At 42.7% G+C, this 24800-nt stretch overlaps 1 protein-coding gene across 1 annotated transcript in view; it reads left to right on the top strand.

Annotated features, from left to right (window-relative positions):
• The window catches only part of WDR70 (WD repeat domain 70), a 110004-nt gene extending 91433 nt beyond the window's left edge, over nucleotides 1-18571 (top strand). Inside the window, exons 14-18 of the mRNA XM_081929763.1 lie at nucleotides 7803-7903; nucleotides 10286-10365; nucleotides 11715-11831; nucleotides 12658-12820; nucleotides 18269-18571. Of these exons, the coding sequence (XP_081785889.1) occupies nucleotides 7803-7903; nucleotides 10286-10365; nucleotides 11715-11831; nucleotides 12658-12820; nucleotides 18269-18356 (549 nt within the window). The 3' untranslated portion in view covers nucleotides 18357-18571. The remainder of the gene's footprint in view (nucleotides 1-7802; nucleotides 7904-10285; nucleotides 10366-11714; nucleotides 11832-12657; nucleotides 12821-18268) is intronic.
• The last annotated feature ends 6229 nt before the right edge of the window (nucleotides 18572-24800 follow it).

The following is a 24800-nucleotide window of genomic DNA, read 5'->3' as shown; positions in this document are numbered from 1 at the left end:
ATCCTGGCTGTTGACTTTCCTAGCTGGGGTTGATCAGTGTTGGAGGCCAAGAATATCTGGAGGCATACCCCGGGGGGGAGGGAGGAACCAATGGCAAGTTACAGTAGGTACTTTGACCTAGTTTTCACAAACAGGCAGAGGTCGACCTGTGCATGGACTGTACCAATTCAGATTGGAAGTGGGACTTTGGTGATCAGCATGCACCTCCACTTTCTTCTCTCCCCCTCCCCAAATCTCTGCATTTTGGAAACGGTGAAGATAGCTGGAAGACTTAGCGAAAGCCTTTTTCCCGACTTGCTAGTTTTCTGCATTCAGGGATTCAAAAAGAGAAGAGAAACATTGAAACATGTGGAATGGTACAATCCTCTGCCCATCTGTGAGAACTAAGCCTCTGTTAATTGGATTACAAAAGGTTCCGCCTTGCCAGTAGGAGTCAATTTACAAAAGTCCTTCTTGAGACAAGGCAGTAAAAGAGAGAACTATTCCCTTTGGGAATGTAATGATGAAGCATAAAAATGCCCTGCATTTTACAGGCTTGTCAGCCCAATAAAAGGTATCATCTTGCTTGTTTTACAAGCTTATCCTTCTGTGGGAGCAACACATCTCTTGAGGCCCTTTTATACAGTGAAGGCCAAACTATTTGGTATTTTAACACGGAGCCACTTTAGCATTCAAATAACTTAACTTCCACTGATGGGTGATGCTCACATGGGATGAAAATGCTACTGGACTATACATGAAGGAAGTTGCAAAAGTCAATACATGTGGGAGATTTTCAATTGGTTTTACCCTTCCAGCAGCAGCTCCCTGTATGTAATGTCCCTGTATGTAATGTCCAGAAGGTCTTCTGGGGTTGCTTTTTGAAGGGTGCCAGGGGAATGTAAAGTATTGCACTTGGGCAAAAAAAAATGAGAGGCACAAATACAAGATGGGTGACACCTGGCTTGAGAGCAGTACATGTGAAAAGGATCTAGGAGTCTTGGTTGACCACAAACTTGACATGAGCCAACAGTGTGACGCGGCAGCTAAAAAAGCCAATGCAATTCTGGGCTGCATCAATAGGAGTATAGCATCTAGATCGAGGGAAGTAATAGTGCCACTGTATTCTGCTCTGGTCAGACCTCACCTGGAGTACTGTGTCCAGTTCTGGGCACCACAGTTCAAGAAGGACACTGACAAACTGGAACGTGTCCAGAGGAGGGCAACCAAAATGGTCAAAGGCCTGGAAACGATGCCTTATGAGGAACGGCTAAGGGAGCTGGGCATGTTTAGCCTGGAGAAGAGGAGGTTAAGGGGTGATATGATAGCCATGTTCAAATATATAAAAGGATGTCACATAGAGGAGGGAGAAAGGTTGTTTTCTGCTGCTCCAGAGAAGCGGACATGGAGCAATGGATCCAAACTACAAGAAAGAAGATTCCACCTAAACATTAGGAAGAACTTCCTGACAGTAAGAGCTGTTTGACAGTGGAATTTGCTGCCAAGGAGTGTGGTGGAGTCTCCTTCTTTGGAGGTCTTTAAGCAGAGGCTTGACAACCATATGTCAGGAGTGCTATGATGGTGTTTCATGCTTGGCAGGGGGTTGGACTCGATGGCCCTTGTGGTCTCTTCCAACTCTATGATTCTATGATTCTATGAATATTGCCAGATGGGGAAGATGCAGCCCTTTAGATCAGCTTTCTCCAAGCTGGTGCCCTTCAGATACTTTGGACTACAGCCCCATAAGCCCCAGCTAGCACAACTATGGCTTGGGTAATAATAATAATAAATTTTATTTATACCCCCCTCCCCAGCCAGAGCCAGGCTCAGAGCGGCTAACACCAGTAAAATTACAGTAAGAACATAATAGGCGGGGGGAAACCAATTTAAAATACAGGTTAAAATGCAATTTAAAATGCACCCTCATTTTAAAAGTAGCCCATAGATCACAACCATAAGGGGAGGGAAACATAAGGGTCAGACTGAATCCAAACCAAAGGCCAGGCGGAACAGCTCTGTCTTGCAGGCCCTGCGGAAAGATGTCAAGTCCTGCAGGGCCCTAGTCTCTTGTGACAGAGTGTTCCAGCAAGTCAGGGCCAGTACTGAAAAGGCCCTGGCCCTAGTTGAGACCAATCTAACCACCTTGCTGCTTGGGACCTCCAAAATGTTGTCATTTGTGGACCTTAAGGTCCTCTGCGGGGCATACCAGGAGAGGCGGTCCCATAGGTATGTGGTAGCAAGCTAATAGACACAAATGAGCACAGAACCTATGCTCTGTGGTAGCATATGATGCCTTTCTAAAACATGGCAGGAGAATCACAAAAATCCAGTACATTTTGCATAGAGAAGCATGTGCATATTGCTTGCATAGTGGGTTAGATCAGGTACAGTAGAGGTACAATATTTCTTTCTCTTAAACAGCTGGGTAGTATTCAGAAACTAGCTAGCAAAGTGTTTGGGGTTGTTACTGGATTCCGCCATTGTTAAACTGGGAAACACTTGTGACTGGGGCTGCTTCAAGATGAAGGGTTAGCAGAATTGATACTGGCGCAACTGCCACTGTTGTAATAGCTACACACTCTGCCAGCAGTTAGTACCTCCTTCCTGCAAATTGGGGTGGAGAACCCTTTTCACCTGGAGGGCTGCATTTCCTTCTGGGCAACCATTCGAGGGCCACATGCTAATTGCAGTAGGCTAGTTTTGACACACACTTAACAGATTTCTCCCTGTCCTCTATCCACAGGAGCAAAAGACATTACCAAAGGGCACATTATTGCCAGGCAAAAACACACAAAGCAAGGCCAGAGAAGGGTGTGGCCTGAGAGAGTTCTGAGGGCCAGAGAGAGATGTCTGGAGAGTAGTGCTTTGCCCTCAGCAATGAAGCTCCCTTTTGCTTCTTTCAGGAGCTGCAATTGTCCTCATTCACAATCCCCAGAATATTTTATAGTTTTAGAGCTATATTAGGAAACAGTCAATCCATGTATGTTTGAAACACAACAGTAGTGTCTTTTATACTATGAGAGGAAATGGTAAAAGGGCACTTTTAAACCACTGGAAAAGCACAGCAATAATCTGCTTTAAGGAAATCTGTAATAGCATTCTGACAATAGAATTTTACACTGCATCTTCAGGTATAGCTAATACTTACTGTTTCTGAGTTCCAAATTTGCAGAGCCGCAAACTAACGAGTGGGGCCAGAGGGTTAACCAAATGTTTTGCGCTGGTTTATGCAAAACACTATAAATCTTCCTCCAGTTGATTTTGTACAAGAAGGAAAATCTGATTGCAGAAGTGCCTCGGATCCTGTGACTTGCTTTTAATTACAGTGCCTACAATTCTGACTCAGCTCATTTGTCTCTTGGGTGCAGTTGAAATTCAAACATCAGCTGCCTCATTTGCAGCATTATTACAGAACTCCCAAGTAAACTCTTCCTAACACACTGCTATGGGCTTAAATGGAGTACAGATTCAAGATTGTAATTTATTTGTTGTTTAAATTTATGACTCGCTTCACATGAGACATCAGGAAGTGATTTACAGTATAATAATATATGTAAAAAAGATAGATGGAAGGATGGGTAGGTAGGTAGATATTTAAAACAATTGCATACATTAAACTTTTTCTAGAAAACACAAAACACTTGGAAACAATAGCACATACATAAAATCAATTTTAATCCAAAACAATATCCAGTTGGGACGGAGACTTTACCAGTTTAGTTGAAAGAGGAACATCTTTCGTATGCACCAAAAATACAACAGAGGTCTCCAGGATGCCTTCTGTAGAACACGGTGATCTGTTTTGTCTGTAGGGACTAAGGCAATATTTCTCGTCACAAGCTATATGGGGCTTTGTACAACAATACCAGCACTTTGAACCTAGCCTGGGACCTGATTGGCAGCCAGTGCAATTCTTTCAACCATTGTGCAATACAGTGGCAACATTTTGCCCCAGTGAGCAGTCAGTTCACTACAGGGCTGCCTCAAGGGCAGCCCCACTTACAGCACATTGGAGTAATCCAATCTGGAGGTTATCAGTCCATGGACAAGACTGGTCAGGCTATTGCCATCCAGAAATGAGCATAGCAGTCTTACCAACTGCAGGCACTCCTGAGGTCATCTGGGCCTCTAGTGACAGAGATGGGTCCTGGTGCACTTCCAGACTACAAACCTGCTCCTTCAGGTGGAATATAACCCCACCGAAAGTAGGCAGTTGGCCAACTGTCCAGTAAACAAACAGAAATGGGAGGTCTTTCTACCTGTTCCTGTTAATTCTGTTACCATAAGATGCCTCACTAAAATACATTGAATAACATCAATGAAGTGACAACACCTAGCTCTGTGTTTTTAATTTTTATGAAGTCTGGGAACACTGATCTGGTCTTGAACCTGTGCCTGACAGCTGTATTTATCTGGAAGAGGGTGTTAAGGGAGGCTTTGCAGTGGTAGAAAAAGCTGGTCACTTCAAAGCAATTCTTAATCATAGGCAAACCAGGAAAGGGACCATTTGCAAGACTACAGTACAGTGGTACCTCGGGTTACATACGCTTCAGGTTACATACACTTCAGGTTACAGACTCCGCTAACCCAGAAATAGTACCTCGAGTTAAGAACTTTGCTTCAGGATGAGAACAGAAATCGTGCTCCGGCGGTGCGGCGGCAGCAGGAGGCCCCATTAGCTAAAGTGGTGCTTCAGGTTAAGAACAGTTTCAGGTTAAGTACGGACCTCCGGAACAAATTAAGTACTTAACCCGAGGTACCACTGTATATTATCTTGAGTTTCCAGCCGTAATTGATAAGTAAAAAGAAAAGAAAGGCCAAAAATTAAATGAAAATTAAGGGAAAGGATTTGCTGAATTAATAAAATAGAAATTGGAATACAGAGAGGGGAGGTATGAGGAAGTCGGGGAAGTAAGTTATAAGAAAATAAGGGATTGAAATTATACTTGTTTTTCTTTTTTGTCTGTTTGTATTATTGTTTTGTTTGTTTTTATATAATTTTTGAAACTTTAATAAAAATCTTTTTTTTTTTAAAAAAAAGAACAGTTTCAGGTTAAGAACAGACCTCCAGAACGAATTAAGTACTTAATCCAAGGTACCACTGTACATATTAAGAAAAGGCACACTTTCCTTTTTTGCATTTCCTAATGTTCCATTTTATTTTATTAGAATATTTGCATCCCACACTTTCAGGCAGGAAGCGCTACATAGCTGAAATCCCAGTGCACATCTAAAGAAACAGCCACACATTGAACAACAGTGTTGTTCAATGAGTTGCAAGCAGAAGCAACCGTTTTAGGCTCAGGAGGTCCACAGTTTCTCTTGTTGTGCTTGCAGTGGAAAGTGTTCCACCAGCCTAAGCTTCCTCCTCGCTTTGGAGATGGAGAGGTGCAGGAATTGTGGAGGACATCAGAGTGGGTGGTGCAACTGTGGGGATGATCCTTGCCTTCTTCATGGATGAGAGGAAGGCTGGAGTTTTTGGTGGTGCACTTCAGAGATGCTCAGAAGCATAGTGTTAAAACGACAAACAACGAGCTTGATCTTGGAACCTCCTGATCTTGGAACTGGAGACAGAAGCTGGAAATTTTCTTAAGGTTGCATGAAGCCTTATGAGAATAGTTTTGTCCCTTTTCTGGTTTGAAGCTGGGGAGGAGAGGCTTGGTATGGTGTTCTTCCTGTGCCTCTAAGTGCGCTAACTTCAGAAGTGCAACATGATTCCAGAAATGATGTCACCACAACCGTCTCAAGCTCAAAGGTAGGGAGGGAACCAGGGGATTGTGTCAGGGAACTGCCATCAGCTCAGAGACGAGAGATGGAAGGGCAGTTGTGTTATAGGGAGCCTCCGAAAATCTTGCGAAGCGGTTCCTCTTCCGGCGAGGAGGAAAGCCCCACCTCCAGTGGAGAAGAAGTGCAGGGGCAAGGGGATGCTAGGGAGAGCCTTAACACTGAGCCTGAGCAAGCCGGAGAGGCGGGAAGCACGCCCTTGCCAATGCCCATTCTGCGCAGTAGTCTTTGGCGCAGGGAGGGGTGGAAAAGGCTGGGGGTGACGTGACTTTTATGCTGGGGGTGGTACAAAAACCAACCACACCCAGATTCTGCTAGCGATTGAGACAGACTTGAACTTACGACGCTCTTCACTGTAAATAGTTTGCACCAAGAATAAAGCCTGTAAAAAACAGGTTGGGGTCCTGCCTGGTTACTCTCGAGCAACCACCACAGCCATCTGACAGATTGTCTCTGATTTTACACTGCAAATCCAAGAGACAGTGCAAGTTGAGAGAGCTATCCCTCCCTTTTGGGGAAGGGGCAAATGTCAGGAAACAACAGGGTTGGCCAAAATGTGTAGAACCTTTTTAGGTAATTAATAATAGTCTTCATACTGTGTATAATTACATCATTAAAGCAAAGCCATTAAAGCAAAGCAGCACGGGACTGGAAGAAAAAGAACTAAAACAGATAGTATAGGGATATCTAAAACAGATATCCCTATACTTCAAACATTCCCAGCAGATTCTTGCATGAGTGCCCAGTTGCAAACACAGATTATGCTTTACTACTCCAAATTTTGAAGAATATTTGATAGGATAGCAAAAGCTGTTCTCTAATGTCACCTTTTTTTTTAACAAGCATGTTTTAGCTGACCTGATTATTCACATAAATATTTTCTGGGAGAATATTAACAGAACTATTTCCATTTAAAAAAAATGTTTTTATTGAATTTCCAAATTAACAAATACAAGAGAGAGAAAACAAATTTCTCGAACATACACAAACAAGAGTAAACAGAAATAATTGGGATCTAGGAATTCATCCATTTCATGTCTGTTTCCTTATTGTTATATATTATGTCTAAATTAATTTACTTTGCTGTACATGCAAGCAAATGAACCATATTTAACATTCAAACAAACTAGAAATGAGGTCAAAATTGGGGAAAGGTAGGATTGTTGTCCAAATGGTTTAGAAATTGGCAATATGATATGCCTACAGAGTCCCTTTGGTCTACAAAGTGGGAATCCTATAACAGAATGCCTTAACAGGCTCCAAAGTCGTATTAAATTTAATTTAGGCTTCCCAGTTAGAATAAAATTGTATTTTATGTTCCCTTATTAAATAAGTTATGTGGCTTTTACAATTTAGCTTGTTACCCTAAATTTGGAAGCCCCCTTTTCCTTTCCATCTGGCACAAGATCATGGTTAGTGGTGCATATTGTATTTCCAAATGGTATGCTTGCTTACTACTGCTGGTTTAGGAATTTCCTATCTTGCAGAGGGAAAAAATGATCCCTTGGAGGGGGGGGTGTTTTAGACTTTTATTTGCCACCTGAACAGCAGTTGCTGTGGAAGTATGTACAGTGGTACCTCGGGTTAAGTACGTAATTCGTTCCAGAGGTCCGTACTTAACCTGAAGCTGTTCTTAACCTGAAGCACCACTTTAACTAATGGGGCCTCCTCCTGCTGCTGCTGCTGTGCCGCCGAAGCACAATTTCTGTTCTCACCCTGAAGCAAAGTTCTTAACCTGAAGCACTATTTCTGGGTTAGCGGAGTCTGTAACCTGAAGCGTATGTAACCTGAAGTGTATGTAACCCGAGGTACCACTGTAGTATGGTGTAGAAGTAAGTAAGTAAATGATCATTGGTTTCTACACGTGTAATTGGCTGAGTCGTTGTGGCTTAAGGGTCTTGTGCACCTCTTGAGTATTACCTGAAGATAAAGATAGGTGAAATGTGATAAAATAAAAGGGAAGCTCCTCCTAAAACTAGGTATTGTCCTGGGTTTCAGAACTAAAAAAATACTAACCGAAAACTAATGTTACTTTTCAGAGTGTTGTCCGTTGTCTCTGGCATCCGAAGCTGAATCAAATCATGGTTGGTACAGGGAATGGATTGGCTAAAGTATACTATGACCCCTTCAAGAGTCAAAGGTATTTAATTAATTGCATCTGAACCTTATTTCTTAAAATGTTTAGATGTGAGATTTCTTTGAATTCACTGTTTCTTAAAAGGCGAAGAGCGGGGAATGGCAGCTTGTGTTTTCCTGTTTCCCTTTTCCTTTTTTGCATATTTATTTATTCAGTTTTACATATAAAGGAAAGCCAACAGTCCCAGATGACTGGGAGTCATGGTCAAAAAGATAATTACAAATCATTTTCGGCAGTTTGTGTTTTCAAATTAGCCGTGTTTCCCATTGGAACTTAGTATTGCTTCTTTTTAAATTTCTGGAATCCCGTTTCTGAAATGTTGCACCACTGACACATTGTGCCTGCTCCAATTCAACGATCCCAACTTTATAAACTATGGTTTATTAACCTGAGAATGAGCATCGTGCGCATGCATTCCCTATGCACTCCTCCTGTCTCAACCTGGCTTCAGTGCTTGTATCTTATAACTTGTATCTTGGTTACTTTAAACAAGAGTTTTCCGTTATGAAATTGGAAACTGTGGTTTAATCTTGGACTCCAAACCATGATACGAAACCAGGATGTTTACAGTCTGATGCTGTCTCTAAGGAGGCCCTCCTGGAGACCTCATTGCTATCATTTAGGCGCCAGACAAAAATTCCTGTTTTCCCAAAGCTTTTTAAGAGCTGCTAATGTGAGCATTTAAAAGAAAAAAGAAAAAAAATCTTAGAGCTGTTTTGATTTTCCTGTCTAAATAGGCTGCTGCTGTTTTAGTTTGCCATATTAGTTTGTGTGCTTTATTTAATTATTTTTATCATTACCCTTAAATTGTATTTTTGTTTTGTATCTTGCACCTCTGTTGGCCACCATGGGAACATGCATTTATGTTGAAGGCGCAGGGTATAAATTACGTAAATAGATTTACATGAGTTATAAAAGAATTGCAAGAGGGTGCAAAGCATTTTGATACACCCTTAATTCGTCTACTTAATATTTAACTAAATAAACTTACTCAGTGGATTTAAGCTAAGCAGCAAGTGCTCCCAGTTTGCATGTTTGTGATCTACATATGCAGTTGTGCTCTTACTCAAGAAGACATTAAGGAAACATGGGCAAATTCCTGTTCTTTCCCACTATTTTGGCAGCCTCTTCTCATTAGCTTTGCATCAAAAGGGCAGTAAACGTGAAAGTGAAAAATAGAAGGTTCAGTTGATTTTCCCCCCGCTACTCTTTCCTCCTTTTAGTGTAAATTTTTAATATCCTCCCTGATCCTAGACAGAAAGGTCTGCCTGCAAAGCCTTACTGGCATCCCTTAGCCAATCAATCAATCAATCAATCAATCAATCAATCAAATCCGTTTATTGTGAGGACCATGCCTGTACACAAAAATCAACACTACAGTAGTTAAAAATATTAAAATTCATTACATACTATGCCAACAAAACCTTCTTCCCACAAAATAGAAAAGGAGGGAAAACGAGCAGCGTGTTAAACAGACGATGAAGGGGTGAAGCATGGCCAAAGGTCTGGGATGGTGAGCACATCCAAACAGCCACAGATCCTGAGAGTTCCTGCCTAGATCAGTTATCGAGACATTTATGAGAGTTGATGCACCACGTTGAATCATACAACTTTTAAGACAGGGATCACACACAGAGAGACAGGGATCACACACGCACACACACGCGCACACACACACACACAAACACACAGAGATGCTACAACTAATAATAAGATGACTACACATCCACGCACCGTATTTTTCGCTCCATAAGATCTAGTTTTTGGAAGAGGAAAACAAAAAAATATATTCTGAATCCCAGAAGCCAGGACAGCCAGCGGGATCACATCACAGCGATCCCGCTGGCTGTCCTGGCTTATGGGATAGCTGCATGCAGCATTTCCCGGGCACCCTTTCTCCCTCATCGGGGAAAAGCCCCAAAGAGCCGCACACACACTCCATGCGGCTCTTTAAAGGGAGCGCTGAGCAGAGCCTCCCGCCTGCATTCGCCCCATAAGATGCACACACATTTCCCCTTACTTTAATACTTTAAATACGGTATTTACATGGAGCAAGGGAGAGATGAAAAGGAACAGAGAGTTGATAGATGCTTTACCCTGGCCGTTCTCCACCTGCAGTGGGGTGAGCCTAAAGGAGGAGATTCAAGAGGGTTCTTGGCAGACAGATTACCTCAAAATACTGATTTAAGGTCAAAGCACAATTCATTTTGTGACAAAAAATTTGCCACTGATATTTAGGAGGGGTGAGTCCCAGTGGGGGCTTGCTTCCAAGTAAACGTATATTACGATTGTCCTGTAAAAACAGCTTTGGAACGTCACCAGCATTTCTTTTCAACTCTTTGCATGCATGTTCTTGTACTATTATTCTTTTTTAATCCTCTCTAGGGGAGCAAAATTGTGTGTTGTAAAGACAAAAAGAAAAGAAAGGCAGGCTGAGACCCTCACGCAGGATTACATTATAACACGTAAGTAACTCTTAAAGTAACTGTTTATTTAAATACATCCTTTTAACTCCCTGTACATCATGGCTCAGATCTAGTGGACTACAGGGCCCTTCTTTAAAACCAGAATCCTGCCAATCAGCAGGAAGGAGTCAGGGAAGACTTAAATTGGCCACACTCCTCCCCAAAACCCAAATGTTGGCTCTCTAGCTTTTAAAGGGGGCTCTGTTCATTTGGTCCCAATGACAGGACTGAACAACAGAGCAGAGCAGCAACTTAGCCTGACATTCTTCAGTCTTTCTGAGAAGTGGCGATGGCTGTGCTATGAGCCCCATCCTCTAAGTGGGATTTAACCCCACCAGCAAAAGTGTATTGCCACTCTAGCAAAGTAAATTGTAATCTCAGTTTTGTATCCTCCATCTACTTAAGATGCATCATTTTCACCTGTGGGGATGAGGCATTGACTTTTCAAGGAGAGGCATTTTCCTTCATTATTCCTCAAGAAGCCTTCATTCCACATATGGAAATGGTTTTTATAGTTAACCTCAAATGTTTTATGCAAAATTGTGTAGCTTGCCACTTGCCAGCAAAAGTTTGACTTTTCACGCTTCACGTAACATGCAGATGTAAGAAATAAGTGTTTATTCCTAAGGTTCTGAAGCCGTCCAAAGCCAGAATGTACTTTTATTAAGGGTAATAAACTTAACAAAAGCTGAATTAGGCTGCATCGGCAACACTTGCATATCAGATTTGTGCCCATGCATAACCATTCTGAGCGTTCCTGAATGCAAACACCAGAGCTTTCTATCCCTTTATCTATGCAAGCAAGAGGAATTATCAAAGTTCAAGGGTATATTCCATCCAGACCAAAGCCCTCAAGGACAGCATGGAGCAGGGCTGGTAAAAGCTGGGGCCTGGGGAGAAGGGGTATGGCCTGGGATGGGGCTGTTGCTAGGGAGAGTCTTAAAGGGCAGATTTAAGAGAGTCCTCAGGCCTGAGGTTTCCACTCCTGAATTATGGAGAGATGTGGAGAACCAGACACCCAGGGCTTCTGTAATGCCTGGCTTTATTTTCTTTTAACTAACCATTTCACTTGCACCTGAGCATACCTGCCAAGTTTGTATATACAATTATCAAGCCATGTATGATTGTCCGTGCACAGGTGAGGAATCTGTGACACTAGACTACAGCTCCTATCATCCTATCCTCTTGCTGCTAAACTACAGCTCCTATCATCCCTGGGCTTTTGACTGTGCTGGTTCAGGCTGGTGAAAGTTGTTCATGGTCATCTGGAGGGCCAGAAGTTCCCTCCCCAACTTCTTTAACTTCACTGTCTCTTAAGTAAAATAATAATAATATTATTATTATTTTAGCTCATGCACTTCCGATGTTTCGCGAACCACGCCAGCGGAGTACAAGAAAGCAGCTTGAAAAGGATAGACTGGATCCCATGAAATCTCACAAACCTGAACCTCCGGTAGCAGGACCAGGTAACCAGAATTTCTACAATTTGAAAGCAAAACATTGCTAAGATCATTTGTGTGTTTCTTTGCGGGAGACTGAATCAGCCCTGTAACTCTGTTACAGGCTTGTAGATGCTGATGCAACTTCTCATGTGCGTGGATGTACAGTCGTAAGGGACACGGGTGGTGCTGTGGGTTAAACCACAGAGCCTTGGGCTTGCCGATCAGAAGGTCACATTCGAATCCCCACGATGGGGTGAGCTCCCGTGGCTCGGTCCCTTCTCCTGCCAACCTAGCAGTTCAAAAGCACACAGTGCAAGTAGATAAATAGGTTCCGCTCCGGCGGGAAGGTAAACAGCGTTTCCGTGAGCTACTCTGGTTCGCCAAAGCGGCTTAGTCATGCTGGCCACAAGATCCGGAAGCTGTACGCGGTCTCCCTCGGCCAATAAAGCAAGATGAGCGCCGCAACCCCAGAGTCGGTCACAACTGGACCTAATGGTCAGGGGTCCCTTTACCTTTACCTTTACAGTCGTACCTTGGAAGTCAAACGGAATCTGTTCTGGAAGTCCATTTGACTTCCAAAACGTTCGGAAACCAAAGTGTGGCTTCTGATTGGCTGCAGTAAGCTCCTGCAGCCAATCGGAAGCCAAGGAAGCCCTGTCGGACGTTCAGCTTCCAAAAATAGTTCGCAAACCAGAACAATCACTTCTGGGTTTGCGACATTCAAGAGCCAAAATGTTCGACTGCTAAGCTGTTCGGAAACCAAGGTACGACTGTAGTTTTTCCTTTTCTGTTTGCTCTTTTTTTTCTTCCCTTGCCACTTTGCACATCTGTTCATTCTCTCCTATATTAGGTCGTGGTGGTCGTGTCGGGACTCATGGTGGGACTCTGTCTTCATACATAGTCAAGAATATTGCACTGGATAAAACCGATGATAGCAACCCCCGGGAGGCCATTTTACGGCACGCAAAGGAAGCAGAAGAAAGCCCGTACTGGGTTGCTCCAGCATATTCTAAGTAAGGAAACTTTCTTAAGTGCGATGTGTGTGTGTGTGTAAAATCCATATACAGATATGCCTAAAAGCCCTGGTGAACTTGAACATAAGCAGAAGACCTGTTTAACAACACTATTCTCTGCCTCTTTTTTGGGAGTGTTGCCACTAATGTAGAAAACAGATAGGATGTCAGCTTTTTTTTTTTTTAAAGGAAACCTAGTTTCTAACCCATTTGAATGCTACATGAGTAAAATAGAATTAGAGCTTAAAAAAAATATTTGGTTTTTTTTTAAAAAAAACCCACCCAGAAAGCTGTCTGTAGACAAACGCCGGCTCCCTCGGCCTGAAAGCGAGATGAGCATCGCAACCCCATAGTCGCCTTTGACTGGACTTAACCATCCAGGGGTCCTTTACCTTTTACGTATGTTATTTAATTTTTGCATAAACATGCCATTACTTTTGTAGATACAGGGATGTTGCAGAAATTAGGATGTTCGTGTTTTTCTCTCAGAACCGTACGCCACACCATGCTCACAAAGCACTGCATGGTTTTTACAGAAGCATGAATGACCAGTTGAACGAATTTGCTGCTTGTAAATTATTTCTCTCCTCTGTGACATGTCCAGCAATCTTTTCGTAAAAACAGTGGGTTTTGCATTTGCTGGATTTCAACAAGGATTTGCTTTTCTTAGCCTTCTACGATGCTAGGTGCATAGCTAGTTCTGTATAAATAAATAATATATATGAATATTTACATATAAACACCTCAGACCATGGTGCCCCTTTAGTCTTTATCACTTTAAGTCCCTTTTTCATGGGTTCATCCCAAGGCACTGCTGCAATATTTAAAAGCCAGTGCCAGTATGGCCCAGGCCAATCAAATGACTCCTTACCAGTTAACCTGCCACTCAGCTTGACCCTGATTGGGTGATAAGAACTCATCCAACGGTCGCCACCTATAGTGTGGTGCAGCTGTTAGCTTTATAACCATTGTGGACTGAGCCCTACACTGCTCATGTAAAGAGCTAAAGGATGCTTATGAAAACCATTGCAATGGAAGCTGTTCATAAGGCCCAATCATACTTTTCTTCCTGCCACAGCTATTTCCTCTTGACTTTCCTTGAGTGCACCCTTAACAAACTACAATTCTCCGAATCTTGCGGGGGTGAAAATATGCTTTAAATGTGTGCTGTGTATGCCACCTATATTTTGGTAGTTTTATTGTGCCTGCTTCATTTCAAAATGTGTGGATTCTATTGGTATTTTTGATAAATATTTTTTCCTATTTATGTAAAGCACTTGGACTAAGACGATGAGGCGTTCCGTACTATTTGTTAAATAGAAATAACAAGTCCCCTCACTCAAGAACTAAGCTAGCAGATAACTCAGGCTTCAATTATATACCCTCCTAAACTGAATCGCCATGTATAGGATTGCACAGTTAATTGCACAGACTCTGAAGGGCAATTTGATTGACTTAGTAAGACTTTGTGTTTCCAGTGGTGGGGAACCGCTCACTTGCTCCAACAGACAGGACTATGCAAGTAAGACTTGTATCTGCCATCCTCTGTGTGAGAAAAAGCCTCTCCCAGTTCAAGTCTTGCCTAGCTACAAGGGGCAGGCTGCCTCTAAGGACATTGCTGGTGCAGCTACTGTTTCTTACGGGGGAGATAAAATGTACCAATGCCTTAATTTTCTTCTTGTTAAGAACGTAATTTGCATGTCCCCTTATCTGAAAAGCCGTGCGTCCATTTCATTCCATCGCATTAAAGGAGATCCCTAGTGTGTGTTTGGTGTCGCAGCTTCCTCAATGATTAGATTTCATCCTTGACACCTGCAGTGTAATGAACATTAAAGTTTTAAAACACAGAAGTAATTCAGAAGGCTCACGGTGCCCAGTGGGTGGCTCACATTACGGTTTCTTGTTAGGAGTATAGCTGGGCGTGAAGTGGACAGGAGGCAAGTTGAGCACACTGCTCATGCACACATCAGATAGCAACACTGGGCAGGGTGTGTGTGTGTGCTGCTGTTGGGACAATAACTAGCAGATAGGATATGCAGCCTTGTTGCAAAAAAACTACCATGATTTCTGCATTGTAGAGCTTGTTTTAGGACTTGCCGATCAGAAGGTCGGCGGTTCGAATCACCGCAACAGGGTGAGCTCCCGTTGCTCGGTCCCTGCTCCTGCCAACCTAGCAGTTCGAAAGCACATCAAAGTGCAAGTAGATAAATAGGTACCGCTCCGGCACGAAGGTAAACGGCGTTTCCGTGTGCTGCTCTGGTTTGCCAGAAGCGGCTTAGTCATGCTGGCCACATGACCCAGAAGCTGTACGCCGGCTCCCTCGGCCAATAAAGCGAGATGAGTGCCGCAACCCCAGAGTCGGCCATGACTGAACGTAATGGTCAGGGGCCCCTTTACCTTTAACTAATCTCTCTGGTGTCCAGGTTATACAAATTACATGCAAGGAAAAGCATAAGCAAAGTTTCTTATGGTCTTTCTTGCGCACTTTTTCAGCTGTTGTGGGTATTCATCAAGCCCCACTTACTAACGGAGAAGACTTGAAATCCCCCAGTGAAGATTTTGAATTAAGCCCAGGTGCCAAAACATTAAGGGTGTGAGGCAGTGGCGTAGGACTGATTCTCTTGTGATCTATTCCTCCCACAACTGAACCAAGTTGGTGAATTACAATGGCAAAAAGAATCCATTTTGGGGATCATTAGTAATGGGATCAAAAATAAAACAGCCAATATCAAAATGCCTTCATGTTAATCTATGGTGCAACCACACTTGGAATATAGTACACAGTTTTTGGTTGCTTTCTGTGCTGGCTCTTAGAGGAGGGGAGAGACTCCATCAGGCAAGGCCTTGCCCCACCCTCTGGCCCTGGGTCTCCTCATAAAGGAGCTGTTCCTGGAGGAATAACTGTGAGGGGAGAGACTCCATCAGGCAAGGCCTCCTTCCACCTGCCTTGCTCTACCCTCTGCTTCTCAATGTGTATTGTATTGTTTTATGTACTGTGGCTTGCCGTTGTTTTATTGATTATAGTTTAGGTATTATTGTAACTGTTGAGTGGATTTCTGTTAAACTTTTATATGTTGATATTATTATTTTATACTATTCTAATGATTGTTGAATGTTACTTTTTTGATGGAGGTTGCCTATTTTAAAGTTATGTTTTATTATCACATCTTTGTATTGCATTAGATTGTTATAAGATGTACATTTTTTGTTTCTTCAGCTTGTAAACCGCCTTGAGTATTGTAAGATAGAAAGGCGGTATACAAATTAAAAATGATGATGATTAGTGGACATAATCTGGCAAGATTGCACATCCTCTGCCCTGCCTAAGAGTTCTGAGATTTATCCTCTGTGCAGCAGTCTTGTTGTTTGCACAGATTACATCCTGCAGAATAGTCTGCACCCAGAAGCTTCCTTCTATGCCTGAACAGGCCTTGCTGAATCCGAGTGAAGGTCATTCATTACTGGGGCTCAGTATGCCAAGTTGGCTACAGTGCTTTTTCCCCCTTTTTACTCGCAGCACTTAGATACTTAGTTGTTCGAAAGCGGCAAGTGGTGAGTTCAGGGTGGGGTCCTTATCAAATCTGTTTGGCAAAAGCAGTCCTTAGCCAGAGAGAAAAGCACAGTCTTGGGCTCTTATTGTCCTTACAGACTGACTGCCAAGGTAACTGAAACTACTTAGTACTTTATGTCCTTCTGATGTTGTAAAAATACTACTGCGCAAAAGCCAAAACAACACTGGCTTGCCTTTTATTAATTACACGCTGGAGTGTGTTCAGCAATGATGCAGTTTTGTAGTAACATTCTGCGCTGCTTGGAGATTCCTGACCAATTTTTAAGTGTGAAAATTAACTAAGCACTGGTTAAAATGGAAAACGTTTGTGGAATCAAAGTATTAAAAAATAGTTTGCTGAGCATGTAATGCTTTCGTTGTTGTCGTCGTTTTCAAACATCCGGTGGTGACTTGGTGTAAATTTATTTATATGCTGGCAGTGTCTTGGTCCAACTTCCAATCCATTGAGTTTGTGTGCTGGGTACAATATGTGTTCATATGAAATTAGTTGTTTTTGTTTTCCGGCAGCTGCCAAAACGCAGTGCAATTAATGAGCAAATTCCATGAGACGTGTGCACTGTTTCTAATGTGCACCTTTAATGTGTATTTCCGTCTCTTCTCTTAACTGCATTCCAACTGGAAAGTCAACAGAGTTCATCAGGCGAGGAGTAGAAACTTCTCATTCAACCAGTACAGTGGTACCTCTATATACGAACGGGATCCATTCTGGAGCCCCGTTCGCATCTAGAGGTAAATGTATCTGGCGACGGCACGTCTGCACACACGTGCGTCGCTTTTCGCCGCTTCTGCGCATGCGTGTGACATCATTTTGAGCATCTGCGCATGTGCAAGCGGCGAAACTCGGAAGTAACGCACTCAGTTACTTCCGGGTTGCCGCGGAGCGCAGCTCAAACATGCTCAACTCGAAACATATTTAACCCGAGGTATGACTGTACAGTGGTACCTTGGGTTACATACGCTTCAGGTTACAGACTCCGCTAACCCAGAAATAGTGCTTCAGGTTAAGAACTTTGCTTCAGGATGAGAACAGAAATTGTGCTCTGGCAGCGCGGCGGCAGCAGGAGGCCCCATTAGCTAAAGTGGTGCTTCAGGTTAAGAACAGTTTCAGGTTAAGTACGGACCTCTGGAACGAATTAAGTACTTAACCTGAGGTACCACTGTAGTTCAACTTGCCCTGGGCAGAGACTAGACCAGGGATGGGGAATCCATGGCTCTCCAGAAGATGTTGGAGTTTCAACTCCCATCAGTCCCTGACATCATAACCAACAGGGATGAAAGGAACTGTAGTCCAGCTTCATCTGGAGAGCATCAGGTTAGCTATCCTTGTACGAGACTGAGGAAGTGTGGTATATCTTGGAAGCTGTATAGCAAGTAGTGCAGTTGTAAATGTAATTGGCTGTCTCAGACCACCAGATTTCCAGGAGGACTCCAATCGGTGTTGTGTCATGACCCTAGAGTTAGATTCCCCTTTGCCAGGGGGTGAAGGACTCTGAATAAGAAGGGGAATTGTGAGGAGGGGCACCTCCAGAAGATGAGTCTGTGGTACCAGTGCCACTCCAGTTTCCCATCCCTGGCTGAGATAGTGAACAAACTTTAAAGAGCTGTCCCACAAAACTAAAAACCCTTGAAGACTGGAAAAATACCAGAGACGACAGTGCAATTAAATAACTTGAATGAGATACAAAATTGAAATGGGGCAGATTGCCCCTATCACACCACACAGCAGTACTGAAAGATCTTTGTTGGTTTGCAGCGCGTTTCCAGACTCCATTCAAAGCACTGGTTTTGGCCTCTGAAGCCCTGCATGGGTAAACACAAAGTTGTTAACTTCTGCAGAGCTCCTTTTTAATCGTCATTCTTCTTTAATGTCTTTTTAGGACCCAGCCAAAAGCAGTTTTTGCAGAAGTAGAATCAGACGAAGATGAAACAGATGACAAGCCAGAGTGGAAAAAACGTAAAATTTGAAGAATTTTAATTGGAAGAGGCTCGCAAAGGATTTGGTTTCTTTTTCCTTATGCAAGAGCAGATTCCTGCAAGCAAAATTGCTTTCGCGCACAGGGCTATTTTCACCAATGTGAAAGACTATAATTGCCGTAAAGTGACATAGATTTGTTTAGCATTACATTTGCATTTTGTAAGGGAGCTGAGTTCATAAATAAAAGCTTATTTTTAAACTATGATTTCTTTAAAAGCCTATGTGGTGTTTTTATATATATATATAAATGCTAGACTAGATAATCCCTGTCTTGAAAAAAAAATGGATGCTATAGTTTTTTTCTTACCCTCATGTGACTCTTCAGGTGGTGTGACATATGTCCTAAAGACTACAGGGTACTTGTCATAATGATAGTATCAGCTAGAACAATTTAAGTGGCAATCTTATACACACTTATCTGAGATAAAATCCGATTAATGGGGCTTGCCTTTGAGTAGATATGTATTGGATTACACTCCATATTTGTTTTCAATAACAGATATGCTTTTATTTATTCTAATGCATATAAAATGTGCATCAAGAATTGTATAGAATATTGTATCATTGACAAATGTGTTTATATCAACTATATCAGAACTAAATATTTCTTCAATCGAATGGATATTTTCATTTTCTATGTGCAGCATATATTGTATCAGACCTATTAATTATTACTCTGTACCAGGAGGCAATAACATCTTTTCTGCATTGCTTATATTTAGTGTATGGCTCTGTCTCAGATTGTGTGTGTGTGTCTGTGTACACACACTGATAACACTAAGTTTTGAGGTGTGATAGCAATTGCCCTATTTATGTTGAAAGTAACATCTATCAAAATTTCCAGTGTGTCCATATTTTCTCCCTCAAGTTAATGCTTCCAGCAATATATGAAACTGCATAAGGCATCGGGCATTGCCACTTCTGGGGGGCAAAGAATGGTGGATACATCCAAGAGGCTGGCTTAATTTTTTTTAAAAAAATAAATTTATTTATTTTTAATTTTAGTTTTTTTAAAAAAATAATATTCCAAGGCACATACATGCCAGCTCTTTGCATGGCGCATTAGTGTGCCCTAGCATAGTTTGGGTATCATAGAATAATAGAATTGTAGAGTTGAAAGGGACCCCAGTGGTCATCTAGTTGAACCCCCTGTAATGCAGGAATCTCAGCTAAAGCATCAATGGCTTAAAAACCTCCATGTAAGGAAGAGACAGTTCCACTGTCGAGCAGCTCTTACTGTCAGAAAGTTCTTCCTGATGTTTAGTCGGAATCTCCTTTCTGGTTAATTGAAGCCATTGGTTTTAGTCCTACCCTCCTGAGCAGCAGAAAACAAGCTTGTTCCCTTGAGATATTTAAAGATGGCTATCATATCTCCTTTTCCAGGCTAAACATATGCAGCTCCTTCAACAGGGCACATGGTTAAATACACAAAGCAGAAGATAGAAAGGGTAGTTTTCTAGTTGGCTAATACTTTATACAGTAGCATAATATACATGATCAATGTTTCATGTAAGCTATTATCTTTCTGTGTTTGTTGTCCAAATGGAACAAGATGGAATCATGATGCTTTTTGAGTTTTCATTTGTTGTCCCTCCATTTTAAATAGTTCCAATCCCAAAAAGCATATGGAGGTGACTTGAGGACTACATTAACTGGGTCTGACGTGAAACAGCGTAGTTCAAGGTCCCTAATTATCCTTCTGTTTCTTAGAACACTTACACTTAATTCACTTACAATGATTAGTGGTTCATCAAGTGCTCTTTCTCTTCACTTTTGGAATTAGGATTGCCTGTTTTCCTACAGACCGTCTTCCAGCTGGATGGATCTTTGATCTAAAAGGCTTCATCGCTTAACCCAGTTTCCTTGTTAGTTTTTGGCAAGCAGTTCTCCTTAAAACCTTGAAAATAAGATTCCTGACAGCTAAAACAACCTGAAAGGTGGGTTCACTAGAAGTTCAAGTTTCCCTTTTACTTATTGATAAGATCAGCTTAAATGCAAGGAGCAGGGAAGTTAGTGTCAACCACACGTGCATCTTGGACTTCTAAAATCCATAGTAAAGCACTTGACCCTCCAAAAAAATAATAATCTGAAGGCCCTTTCATGTGCATGTATAGCCTGAGGAACAGCAGGTCTGCCTGTTTTCTGTCCACAAATTGGTTAACACATCTGCAACTTGCCTACGAACTTACATACTTCATATCATCAGAAATCCAGTGTCATTTGTGGATGTCGGAGGTCCCCTAGAGTTGTGTTGCAGCCACGTGAAGGCATGTGCATGCAAAAGAGGTGAAACATGCCACCATGAAGCTGGCCCTTGTGTTGATCTACAGAAGCTTCTGAGGAAAAAATCCTCTGGGAAGGTAATCCTCAATTTTTCTACCGGTAAAGGTTAAAGGCCATCAAATTACACAGCTAACAACAATATTAAAAGAGCTGTTGTTAACACAGTTTGGACAGCATATCGGACTGAGTGAAAATAATGGAAATTAGATGGGTCATAAAGTTATATAGAGTGGGAAGCATCTAGTGAGATGATATAAAATGGTTTGTCTGCTTTTACACTAAACCGCCACCATACTCCCACTTTACAGATCATTAAGACTGCATAATAATGAAATTAGCAGACAAAAAGTGGGCATTGCTTATGCAGTTATGAATAGGAGGAGACAGGAAATGAACAGAAAGCCCGTCTGTGTTAAAAATATCAGTTACAGAAGAAAATAATTCAATACACACCTGTTTGTTTCCCTAAGGGGGAAAAAAACTCTTAGAAATCAGAATTATCATATAGGGTACATTGACAGGTAGCAGTTTGGAGATTAGTGTGCTATAAGAAGACATTCCCCAAGATTCCATAATTAAGGCTTCCTCACCTGAATTGCCCTGTGAACGCTCTACTTTTAGCTATGGTAACAGGAAGAAGTCACCTTAGGTAAAACAGAGACACGGCCCACATGATTAGAAAGTTCCTATATAATTAATGTCACCTTGTAAGATAGATATCTGTAATCACAGCATCCTTGTCAGTGTGGTATCAAAGCTACCCTTTCTGTGTGTGGTTTGATCCTATACCATACCAATAGCAGGTGCAAAGTGTAACCATGTGGAGCATGTGAATTACATCAGGGTAGCTAACTTTTGGCCCTACAGATGTTGGAGTCCAGTTCCCATCAGTCCCAACCAGCACGACCAGTCATCAGGGGTGATGGGTCCCTCTTTTAAGCCCATGTAACTACGTTCGTCTCTCCATAGCCTTGTCTCTCCACCCTTCCTTCTGTTCTTCCTTCTGTTTTCATGACCAAGGCCGGCCCTACCATTAGATGGAGTTGAGAAAACTACCTTATGCAGCCAATTTTGGCTGTCACAAAAGACCAGCGAATTGTGAGTTACCGGTATTTAATTTTTCTACAGTATTTTTATTGCCAGAAAGGAGGGGTACTGTGGGATTTTCTGTGCCAGGTCCCTAAACAACTTGACTTTCCTTGGAGCCCATGCAACTTGACACAGGGTGAGTGGGCACTATCATTTGCTGCTCTTCCTCAGATGGCAAATTGCCTTGGGCCAGCCTGATTTAAGCTCATTGGGGCCATGGCCCTGCTTATGTAGGCCAGGAATGGCCAATGTTGCTGGACTACAACTCCAATTACCCCTGACCGTTGGGCACCATGTTGGATATATAACTAACTGTAAGGTGCTATGAAACTGACAGTAGATTTTTTTTTTTAAGTGTGCGTCTGTGTTAAGCACTTGCTTTCCTTGAGATGGGATGTGGGTGGTGCTGTGGTCTAAACCACTGAGTCTTGGGCTTGCCGATCAAAAGGTCAAAGGCAGCGGCGTAGCGTGGGTTATCAGCAAGGCAAGTAATTTGCGCCCCCTAACCCGGGGCAAGGCAAGTACAGTAATTTACTCTCCCAAGCAGCAGCAGCAGCGAGGCTTCTCTTTCCTCCGCGCTCTGCCGGAGCTGCCTCTTTTCTTTCCTTTTTTCCCTTTCTCCAAGGCTTTTCGCTTTCTCTCCTTAATTGATTCCCCCTCCACACCGCGGTGTTTCCTGGCTGCTCCCCCCCTTCCCCTCTCTCTCCTCCTTGCTCTGCTTGCCTTGCCCTGCCCTGCCTGAGGGCGCCCTGAGGAGACTCCGCTCTCCTTTTTGACCAGGCGAGGTGGCCAGACTCCCTGCTCGGCTCGGCTCAAATTACCATAAAGCTCCTCTCCCTCCGCTTCGCCAAGCTGTCAAAGCCCGGCAGCAGCGGCAACGGCAGCAGCAGGCGCAGCCAGACCCCCGCCACCCAGCCAGCCCACCCGCCCGGCTTCCTCTCCTTTTTTTGCCCGCAACAGAAGGCTTCGCTCTCCCCCTTCCGCGACCTCCTCGCCAAGCCAAGCGAGCGCGGGCTCCCTAACGCGTGGATTTTAGTAGGGGCAGAGAGCTGCTAGTGCGAGTGCGCCCCCCGCCCATGTTGCGCCCGGTGCGGTCGGCACCCCTGGCACCCCCCACGCTACGCCACTGGTCAAAGGTTCAAATCCCCGCAACAGGGTGAACTCCCGTTGTTCGGTTCCAGCTCCTGCCAACCTAGCAGTTCGATAGCATGCCCCAAAGTGCAAGTAGATCAATAGGTACTGCTCCGGTGGGAAGGTAAACGGCGTTTCCATGCACTGCTCTGGTGTCAGTGTCCCGTTGCACCAGAAGTGGCTTAGTCATTCTTGGCACATGATCCGGAAGAATTGTCTGTGGAGCAGGCAAACACTTGCTCACTCGGCCTGTAAAGCAAAATGAGCACCGCAACCCCAGAGTCGTTCGTGACTGGACTTAACTGGGGTCCCTTTACTTTACCTTTTACTTGAGGCAGATTGACAGTCCTGCTTCTTGAAATATGACAGAATGCTTTTCTATTGCTCTGGTATGAAGTGCATAGTAGAATATCGTATTAAGAACTTTGCCCCCCACCCCCGGTATAATTAGAGAGCAAGCAAGCCAGTTTTGGAACTGTGCATGGTCTTTGGCGATCAAACTTATTTGTTCAAAGTTGCACATACAGTCTGCGAGAAAACAGGTGCCCCCAGAAAGCCTCACAACCCCACCCTTGTTTGGTAATATCCTTGTTTCTAGGTCAGCACTTGGTGCTATGTTGTCATGACACATGTACATGTGTTATTTATCCTAGAACTTCCTATTACTGTTTTTCACAGTTGGAAATGCAGTGTTGGAAGGCTTTGCTTCGCATCATGTAAACAGTTTCACGGATGCTTCGAACGAAACAATATGCAATTGTTTGTAAAGGTTGGTTGGATACTTGGCTTGCCAACTGCATTAAAACCCTGCTCGCTTTTGTGGGAAAATACATTTTTACCCAAACAATTAGGGGAAAGCAACATTGACGGGTTGTTATGAAACTACAGCAGTCGGGGCCGGCACACCCATGAGGCAAAGTGAGGCGACTGCCTCAGACAGCAGGATCCACAGGGGCATTATCCTGGTGTAGATCTATATTCCCCACCCCACCCCCACTTGTTCAGCAGAAATGTGAAGCCCTGCATAGAAATTGGGAAGGAGGAGACAGAGGTGCCATTTTGTGTTCGCTTCAACAGTCAACGCTATTGCATTTTAAGAATTAACTCAATGCACATAGTTTGTCATGAAGTAATTCCGAAAGTGTGTTCCATCATGCACCAATGTAAAAAAATAAGGGTAAGTTTCAAAGTAGAGGGTTGAATCTAATGGCGCCCTTACCAGAAGCTTTCCTTTTTGGAATTATAGGGACAGAACTACACAAAATGTATAGAAATTTATTCTTGTATGCGACTACAATGGTAAGAATGTTACTTGCCCAAAAATGGAAAAAAGAAGAAGTACCGGCAAAAGAAGAATGGATACAGAAATTTATGGAACATGCAGAAATGGCAAAACTTACTGGAAGAATGAGGAAGCAAGATAACAAACTTTTCATAAAAGAATGGAAATGGTTTATTGAATATTTACAAATAAACTGTAAACAGATAAGAACATTGGCAGGTTTATTGTAATAACCTGCAGTTTTATAAGAGTATATATTTAAAGTAGATGAATAAATGAGTAAGTTAAGTCAATTTGGAATACGCAGAAAATATAAAAAATAAATTTAAGGAACCGCAGAAAGAAAGTTGAGTTTTGAAATGTTAAAATGATTGTAAAATTATTGAAATGTATAAAATTGAAAATCATAAATAATAATAATAAAGAATAAGTTAAAAAAAGAAAATATATAATGGCACCCTTTCTGCTCATGGAAAGGAGCCTTCTGAATCCACCTCATGGTATTATTTTTAAACTTTTAAGTTACTATTTTCCCTATGAGCCAATGCTTCTAAGCCAAGAGCGTTTGGCTTGAAAGCTATCTGGGAATGATGTGTGATGTAACTTTGTACCCAGAGGATGGCAAAAACAGCAAGCACCTCTTTGGCAC

The sequence above is a fragment of the Podarcis melisellensis genome (assembly GCF_964234715.1).
Source record: "Podarcis melisellensis genome assembly, chromosome: 11".
In the NCBI taxonomy this organism is placed as follows: Eukaryota; Metazoa; Chordata; class Lepidosauria; order Squamata; family Lacertidae; genus Podarcis; species Podarcis melisellensis.
This window is presented reverse-complemented; position numbering and strand designations above follow the sequence as displayed.